Genomic DNA, 9,646 nt, shown 5'->3' on the forward strand with positions numbered 1-9,646 from the left:
CACACCTCGCTTTTCAGACCGATGAGCTTTGTAAAAATCGACGCGTTTCAGAAAGGCGGGGCATAGAGGAGAAACAAAAATGTACAGTATGTGGAAAATAATGTGTTTTTTAAACTTTAAACCGCATAAACACATTTAATTACACCAAATACATAAAATAATGTTCTTTTTAGCAGCATCATATGACCCCTTTAATAAAACTTTCCATCACTTACAGTTTTTTCACAAAATAAGAATACATTTTTTTCAAATTATATATTTATGTATCAGCTTTAATGCACTTAAAAGCAGTCAAATGTAGTAAACTGTAACATTTTAATGACAAAGTAGTATTCAAAATGTGTCATTTAACTTACAATCTGCAAAGGAGTGGAAAAAGTGGAAATCAGGATTAGGCATAAAATAATTAATGCATGTGAAAATGGGTTGAGAACTGAACAAACAGTACAGAAATCATGTCTTTTCACCTGATTAAGTGATAATACGATATATATATTATTAAGAAGTAGAACTACGTGATATTTTTATTAATGGTAATTTTATTTAATCCAATAGGGGGCGACGTTTTGCATATTAAATGCAATATCTTTTTCTAGGCCTCACGTTTTGTTTCATTTCATTTATATGTGCAAATCATTTTTGAGAAATGTCATTGAGTGCATTTAACAATCATATTACATTCTTACCTCCAGTGTTAGTCTGCACCGCCCCTCCTGCATCTGCTTCCTCTAGATTCTTCCAGCCTCTTTCAGTTTTCTCACCAGATCATTGACCGTCTCCACTTTGACTCCACCTTGTCTCTGAGGAGGTTCATCCACCTTCAGCACCTCCAGCCGTGAGCTCACATCCACTCCCAGATCTGCAGGCTTCACATTCGCGATCTTCTTTTTCTTCGCTTTCTACAGGGGCACAAAAATGCTTAAACCTTATTGTTTTCCCGGCTGTCCACTTATGTTGGTCAAGGTTTCTTCATGAAAAGCAGTTGCAGTTTAGTATTAGAAGACGTTTTTTCATTCGAAATTTAAATAATGCTTTCATTAAATAGTGATCCTACGGCAAAAGTGCCAGTAAAATGAATAAAATCCACCAATGAACAACTAAAACATCTCTCAGTTCACATCACAGACTTGTCATTGACAAATTTACATACCCTAGCGGTAAAAAGTTTGAATAATTACATTTTTTAAATGTTTTTGAAAGTAGTCTCTTCTGCTCACCAAGGCTGCAGTTATTTGAACAAAAATACAGTAAAATCAGTAATATTGTGAACTATTATCATTATTCCAAATGAAATGTTTTCTTGTGATGCAGAGCTGAATTTTCAGCATCATTACTCCAGTCTTCAGTGTCACATGATCTTTGAGAAATAATTCTAATATGCTGATTGTGCTCAATTTTTATTGGTGCTCAATTATTAATGTTGGTTCTTATTATTATCAATGTTGAAAACAGTTGCTTAATACTTTTGTGGAAACGATGACAATTTTTACAGGATACTTTGATGAATAGAAAGTTAAGCAGCATTTATTTGAAATATCATTTTTTTAGTAACATTATAAACGACTTCACCGGCACTTTTGATTAATTTAATGTATCCTTGCTGAATAAAAATATTTAGTAAAAAACAAAAAGATTATACCACAAACATTTGAATGATACGGTTTCACAGTTTCCACAAAAGTGAAGCAAAAACTGATAATGATAATGTCTCTTGAGCAGCAAATCATATTAGGATGATCTTTGATGAATAGAAAGTTAAGCAGCATTTATTTGAAATATAATTTTTTTAGTAACATTATAAACGACTTCGGCACTTTTGATTAATTTAATGTATCCTTGCTGAATAAAAATATTTAGTAAAAAACAAAAAGATTATACCACAAACATTTGAATGATACGGTTTCACAGTTTCCACAAAAGTGAAGCAAAAACTGATAATGATAATGTCTCTTGAGCAGCAAATCATATTAGGATGATTTCTGAAGGATCATGTGACACTGAAGACTGGAGTAATTATGCTAAAAATTCAGCTTTTCATCACTGTAATAAATTATATTTGACAATATATTGAAATAGAAAACAGTAATTTTAAATTGTAATAATAATCTACAATATTACTGTTTTTATAGTATTGTTAATCAAATAAATGCAGCCTTGTTGAGCAGAAAAGATTTCTTTTGAAAACATTAAGAAAAAAAAACGTAATTTTTACAAACTTTTTACTGGTAGTGTATTTACATATATGAATCTGGCCGACGTTTTTATCCAATGCGACTTATATTGCATTCAAGCTATACATTTGATCAGTTCATGCATTCCATGGGAATCCAACTCATGACCTCAGAGTCGCTAGTGCAAAAAATGTACTGTAATCATTGGCGATGTGCAGTGTGGCATTACAGTACCATGATGTTGGGCAGTGTGGCGTATCTGGGAGTGTTGAGACGGAGGTCAGCGGTCACCACGGCTGGCAATTTGATCTTAATGGTCTCCAAACCACCATCAACTTCTCTCACCACCTTCAGCTTGTCTGCTTCTATGTTCACCTCAGATGCAAAGGTTCCCTAAAAAAAGATAAAACAATAACCCATTAATAGTTTAATTTGGGAGTCACTATCCCCAACTCAGACAACAAACAGAAGTGACATAACAGGCAGCGAAAACATCAATTTAGACGCCATTTCAACATCTTCTGAAGAACTCTGCCCATGCAAAAAAAAATGCTAGGGTGCTCAAATCCATAGTAATAGTGATGCTTTTCTTCTCAAGCATCACTACATATACTGATGGGAAGAAGATGTCTGACCTGCGGCCAGTCCAGCAACGCTGCTGTCATCTGTCCAGTTTGATTGCAGACCAACTCAGACAACAAACAGAAGTGATGCTTTTCTTCTCAAGCATCACTACATATACTGATGGGAAGAAGATGTCTGACCTGCGGCCAGTCCAGCAACGCTGCTGTCATCTGTCCAGTTTGATTGCAGTCATCATCTATGGCCTACATGAGAAATATTACCACAATATCATGAAACCCATTGATGAATATTCAGTGATTTGCTATCATTGTGGCATAATAAACAATCAGCTACCTGTTTACCCAGAATGATCAGATCGGCTTGCTCTTTCTTAGCGAGAGCAGCCAAAATCTTGGAGACCTGCAGCGGACCAAGCGTCTCGTAGTCCTTTCCGGACACTTCCACGTGTATGCCACGGTCCGCACCCATGGCCAGAGCCGTCCGGATCGTCTCCTACAACACAGATATTACAGTAAAGATGCTGATTAATGATTAACAGCCATTTAATAATACGGAGTGTCTATTTACACTAAGTGCAAATAGCCACCTTGTTGGCAGAGGCTACTTACACTAACTCCGCCCACCAACGTGTGATTGGACTAGTCAACATTACAAAAGACGGCTGTCAAACATCAGCTCCAGTGGCGTAGATGGTAAAGCGCATGCCGTAGTGTTTTTGACGGGCTCGAACCAGCCTTTTGCCGAACTTTTTTTCCCTCCCTTTTCAAATCTCATATCACATTGGAAAGGAAAATAATCAAAAAGTTGAAGATAAAGTATCGGGTAGGGTGTAGGGATGGCTTTATTGTCCCAATACGGTGGCATTCATTTAATCATTTGAATAAAAAATGATCATTTACACTCAATATGTTATTATCGCATACGGTTTTATAATGTACTACAATACTGAGGTGCAGATAATTGCCACTATTCGCATTAAGTAGTATAAACAGCAGAAAATCCTGCTATTTTAACATGGTGTAAATAGAACCTATAGCTATTTGCACTTAGTGTAAATAGCATACCGCTAAAAAATACAGCTATTTTCACTTAGTGTAAATAGCATCCATCACTATTTGCATTTAGTGTAAATAGCATCTATCGCTAAGAAAATATGCTATTTTCACTTAGTGTAAATAGCATTTAATTGCAAATAGCCTCTGCCTAATACTATTTCCTCACATAGTAAATGAACATAAAGACATAAAACTGTTTACTGTTGAACAAGCTGCCATTTTAGTTGTTTTTATACGACATCACAATAGTCAAGTTGGAGATTTCTTTATTTATAATCATTTTAAAATATTTTTGAAAGAAGTCTCTTCTTCGCGCCAAGGCTGCATTTATTTGATCACAAAATATGGTAAAAACAGCAATACTGTGAAATATTATTACAATTTAAAATAACGGTTTTCTATTTGAATACATGTTAAAATGTAATTTATTCCTGTGATGCGCAGCTGAATTTTCAGCATCATTACTCCAGTCTTCAGTGTCACGTGATCCTTCAGAAATCACTCTAATATGCTGATTTGCTGCTCAAAAAATATTTCTTGTTATTATCAATGTTGAAAACAGTTGTGCTGCTTCCTATTTTTGTGGAAACTGATACATTTCTGATGAACAAATGAATAGAAGAACAGCATTTACATATCCAATTAATATACTATCTACTGTAGATATTTATTATTACTAATTAAAGATCTTGTATTTTTCATATAGCCTACATGTGAATGAGACATCTCCTAGACAATTTTCCTTTTACCATGCCTTCATCATTTATTTTTTTACAATTACTAATTTCCCTCAGTTTTGGCATCTTTTCAATCACAACCAACAACTTTAGTTAGTGTCCCTCACCAAAACACTTCCTATTTTTGTGGAAACTGATACATTTCTGATGAACAAATGAATAGAAGAACAGCATTTACCTATCCAATTAATATACTATCTACTGTAGATATTTATTATTACTAATTAAAGATCTTGTATTTTTCATATAGCCTACATGTGAATGAGACATCTCCTAGACAATTTTCCTTTTACCATGCCTTCATCATTTATTTTTTTACAATTACTAATTTCCCTCAGTTTTGGCATCTTTTCAATCACAACCAACAACTTTAGTTAGTGTCCCTCACCAAAAAAGTTCAAAGTTAGCATCCTTCACCAAGAAAAATCATCAGCAAACGAGTATTTCTTACCTGAACCTGCTGAGGACCACAGCTGACGGCCACGACCTCCTTAACAAGCTTCTTCTCCTTGAGTTTGACGGCCTCCTCCACCGCAATCTCACAGAAAGGGTTCATCGAATGCTTGACGCCGTCTGTAACCACTCCTGTGTGGTCAGGCTTGACTCGGATCTGAGGTAGACAGAGACAATAGAGATGGTGCTCAAACTTCAAGAACATGGAGAAAAGATGCATGACATGACTTTTCATTCTTACACCGTGTCTACACCGGACGCGAGCTGCGCGGCGCGACACAACAAAATACAATAGAACCTATTAATGCTGTCTACACTGGATGCGGCGTGGCGCGACAAATTCCCGACAGTAAACTGCTGCTGCTTTCTATTTATGACGTACTGACACAAATTTCAAATGATTTTCAACAGTCGCTTTGTCGTGTCCAGTGTAGACAGACTTTAGCTGTTGCGGCGCGGCGCGACACGACAACTGTCGCGTCCGGTGTAGACACGGTGTTAGGCGAACTTTTACTTTAATAAATATCTTCAGCTGTACATACATGTATTGTATGGACTGGACAGTGACTTTCACAAGGCTGAACTGGAGGTTGTCCAAAACATTCAGTGCCTCTCGTATTTAAGTAAGAGGCAACATGTTTAACCTACAGCTGGACAATAATTCAATATCAATATGTATCGCGATATAATTCTTTTCAATAACGGTGATATGATTTTTAAACACATTTCCGATATTTCGATATACATTACCAGTGTTTCCCATACATTGATTTATTTGTGGCGTTTGACTTCGTTGAATAAACATGAGCACTGCACGTTTCAAAATCAAAACATGTTGCGGGTGTTTTAAGTTTTATATGAATGAATCTCTGAAGGGAACCGACTGTCTTCAGAAAAATTTCGATGACATTTTCATTTTATCTGATAAAGTAGCGTTCATGAGCGGAGCTGCTTTGATTACAGCCGTTACCAGGGAAACCGCAAGTTCTAGAGCTCTCAATGCACCTCATGCTTGGCAGACAATCAGTTTTTCAATTTTCAATAAGCCCGTCTCCAGCAACATGTTTTTGTTGTTGCTCTTTTTTTTCTGCAGCAACTCAGAGCACTTTTCATGTTCTTTATCCTGGCTGAAGCACATTTGTTTCAATCTATAAGAATAACCAGCCTACACTACCAGTCAAAAGTTTTTGAACAGTAAGATTTTTAATGTTTTTTTTTTTTTTAAGAATTCTCTTCTGCTCACCAAGTCTGCATTTATTTGATCCAAAGTACAGCAAAAACAGTACAATTTAGAAATATTTTCTATTTGAATATATTTTAAAATGTAAGTTATTCCTGTGATCAAAGCTGAATTTTCAGCATCATTACTCCAGTCTTCAGTGTCACATGATCCTTCAGAAATCATTCTAATATGCTGATTTGCTGATTATCAATATACAGTTGAGTATGGCTTTTTTAAATAGTGTTCATATCGATATCGGAATTATATCGTATCGACCGAAATTAAGAAATATATCGTGATATAAATTTAGGCCATATCGTCCAGCCCTAGTTTAACCTCAGATGACCTGCGCATACTATGCCAAGGGTGGCATGCAGGACACAGACTGATTATGATACCATGAAGGCCATTTCATAACCCACGGCATTCAGACAACACAGACTGATCCGTCTGTAACCCAACAGCTGATATTAGCAGTACTGAGGCAGGCCACATACTCCCAGATCAATATCCCTTACTTTCTGGATCATAACTGAACCAGCTCAGAGGTTTCATCACCTTAAATCACAAGCACATATACACTGAACATATCCAGCTCACTGGAATGTGTTAGAAACTGCGTTGAAGAGATCATAATGAGATATTTGACATGGTATTGATAGCCAGCCTGATCAATATGACCTGACAATCAATGAATTACAACATAGTAACTCATCTGTTATCGGATTACTTAATAATGGCCAAAACAGAAGCGCACAAGACCAAAGCAGCAAATGAGTATTTGGGTCACATGTTCATTCATTGTTAGATGACAAATGCAGTGCAATTAATTCTTAAAAAAAGATCAAATGTTCTAAAACGGCAACTTGCATGATCTTATAATTAATATTTACAACAATTTTTTGTTATAGGAGCTTTTTTTTAAACTTCAGTTTATTGATTAATTTACATAAAAGGCTTGATCAAATAATGATAAATATAGTTGAAGATCTGCATACATAAACAGAAATATTTAATATGAAAATATGAAAAACCAACTTGTCTCAACCACGACATTTCTAAGTGCTGTTGCTGCTTGTCATCATTGAATACATCTAAAAATGATGACAGCATGCCATTTTCTCGCATAATAAATATAAATCTGAACTTGCAGTCATGCACATATATAAAATTTTTAAATGCAATTACATATATACTATAAGACAATAGAAGGAACAAGCAATATTAGCAATGTAAACTTTAATGCTAAGTGTGAAAACAATCAAAAACACGTTATTTTAGTTTTTCCTTCTATGTCATATTAAAAGATGACTTTATATTTCATTTTTTAACATTATCAAATGTATTATGTCACAGAAAAGAACTGTAGTACAACCCACATTCATATGCATGTTTATAAAACTACAACTGAACACAGCTCATTATTATTAAGATCGCACGGACATAATTGCACGGAGTTTGGATCGAATTCATCAGATATGATTATGAATTAAAACTACAATAATAACAACACTGACCTTCATCAAACAATCCAGTTTACATGTCTAGCCTCATTCAGCAGAACAGCTGGCCTACAGTCAGCTCTTTGCCATCTAAAACAGGGCAACTCCGTGTTTATTCATAATTAAAAGCATCTGTATGTGATTATTGAAAGGTTATCTGTTGTATACCTTGACAGCATAGTCAATGACCCGTTTAACTCCGACCAGAACCCGGGCGCTCATCGTGACTCTTCCTCTGTCTGACTCTGATGGATCAACTTCAGCCGGAGCGGTATTGGTGTGAAACCATTTGGGGGCGGGGTTTAAAGAACGCCCCTTCTGTGAGCCAATAGAATTGCTCAGATCAGAGAGCTGTCAATCAAAAGCTGAGAACTGGCCAATCAGTTACACAGAACGTTCTTGCGCTCCAGCGCTCTGACTGAAACGGACTTAAAAGTCGTTCCTATGTAAGTAGGTTAAAGGTCGTGTGGCTGTTGTGACTGAACGCAGGGCTGACAGCATATCTGGACCTCACTACAATTAAATTAAATTATTACAACATGTGATGAGAGAAATTAAGTTTCTGAGACTTCGAATCAACCGGATATAATCGCAAAATGATTCAGTGAAGCGCTCGAAACAGCACATTAAGGACACCTGCTGGTCACAATGAAAAACTCCACTCAAAAGTACCCAGTTCACTTATTTTTTATGTAAAATGAAGAGTTAGAAGTCTTGTGTAATAATAAATATCACACAATTTAGATTTCTTAAAGTTGCTCCAAGTTTTGTGGCAAAAATATATGTCTATCTGCCTGTTTTATTTACCGTAACATAAATCCTTTGAAATACAATCTTATCAGAAGATTATTTTTTAGTCTTATTAGTTTGGACGGATTTTTAACCATATATTTAGCCTTAAAATGTGACTTCATAGATTCGCTTTTCAGAAAATAATATTTATATACTATTTAATATGTATTATTATTATTAATAATACTTTTTAAATACAATGCTGTATATTTCCACACTCCAGTTCAGTTGGTGGCAGTAATGCAGCATAAAATGGTTTACCATTAAACCTCAGATGAAGAAGAAGATTGTCACGTGACTGGAGTGTTTGGTCCCTTGAGTCAGAGCACTGATGGATCAGCTGGAGCTCAACTCACACACTACAGTCAGACTCAGGTAATGCATTTACACTCCCAGCAGCTCAGGGCTCGGGCAATGCAAATTAATGCAGAAAGTAATGAGAAAGCTGTCATGCATGCAGGACAGTTCATGCACTGTAAGTTTTTGAATGCACGGATTGAAAAAAAAAAAATGTTAATAATGCAATTTTGATTGTGGAAGCATTGTGCATCTTCTACAGTTGGGGATACATACTAAACTGTTACTGGTCCTCAGAATTGTTTTGTATATTTTAGAGACCAACATCTGCTGAAAAGTTATACAACGTTATTGTAAAAAAAAGTTTTAAATGTAATTATTGCACTTTTATGTGTCGCAGGAACAAGAAGTTTGTCTGCAGTCATAAATATCAAGAAAAGAAAGTTGTACAAATAGCTGAAGGTATGTCTTGTTCATCACATGATGCTTTTTGTAATTGATATATTTTTCCATGATGCATGCTTTATTTGTTATGGTTTTCTCTTTTCATGATGTTTTACTGTATTCCCAAGATGTGTAGTTGACATGAAATTGAACAATGTTTCTGCAAAGTCCTGTAGTATGATGTGCTATAATTGATATAAAACTTATTTTAAACACTCTTTTTGCTATTTTTACTATTATATGTTATATACCAGAGGTGGGACCAAGTCATTGTTTTGCAAGTCACAAGTAAGTCTCGAGTCTTTGCATTCAAGTCTCGAGTCAAGTCCCGAGTCAAGACAGTCAAGTCCCGAGTCAAGACAGGCAAGTCCAAGTCGAATTGCAAGTC

General features: G+C 35.5%; 2 protein-coding genes across 2 annotated transcripts in view; one reads left to right on the plus strand and one right to left on the minus strand.

Moving 5' to 3' along the window:
* Window positions 1-7,990, minus strand: part of LOC107707641 (electron transfer flavoprotein subunit beta-like) — a 10,042-nt gene extending 2,052 nt beyond the window's left edge. The window contains exons 1-6 of the mRNA XM_016511719.1: window positions 7,894-7,990; window positions 5,000-5,158; window positions 3,090-3,248; window positions 2,936-2,998; window positions 2,406-2,564; window positions 687-899 (exon numbers count right to left, since the gene is read on the minus strand). Of these exons, the coding sequence (XP_016367205.1) occupies window positions 729-899; window positions 2,406-2,564; window positions 2,936-2,998; window positions 3,090-3,248; window positions 5,000-5,158; window positions 7,894-7,947 (765 nt within the window). The 5' untranslated portion in view covers window positions 7,948-7,990 and the 3' untranslated portion in view covers window positions 687-728. The remainder of the gene's footprint in view (window positions 1-686; window positions 900-2,405; window positions 2,565-2,935; window positions 2,999-3,089; window positions 3,249-4,999; window positions 5,159-7,893) is intronic.
* An 858-nt stretch (window positions 7,991-8,848) lies between these two features.
* LOC107707624 (upstream stimulatory factor 2-like) overlaps window positions 8,849-9,646 on the plus strand; it is a 16,936-nt gene continuing 16,138 nt past the window's right edge. The window contains exons 1-2 of the mRNA XM_016511700.1: window positions 8,849-8,892; window positions 9,215-9,276. Coding sequence (XP_016367186.1) covers window positions 8,849-8,892; window positions 9,215-9,276 — 106 coding nt within the window. The remainder of the gene's footprint in view (window positions 8,893-9,214; window positions 9,277-9,646) is intronic.

Source organism: Sinocyclocheilus rhinocerous, unplaced genomic scaffold, assembly GCF_001515625.1.
Source record: "Sinocyclocheilus rhinocerous isolate Xijiao unplaced genomic scaffold, SAMN03320098_v1.1 scaffold235, whole genome shotgun sequence".
NCBI classification, from domain to species: domain Eukaryota; kingdom Metazoa; phylum Chordata; class Actinopteri; order Cypriniformes; family Cyprinidae; genus Sinocyclocheilus; species Sinocyclocheilus rhinocerous.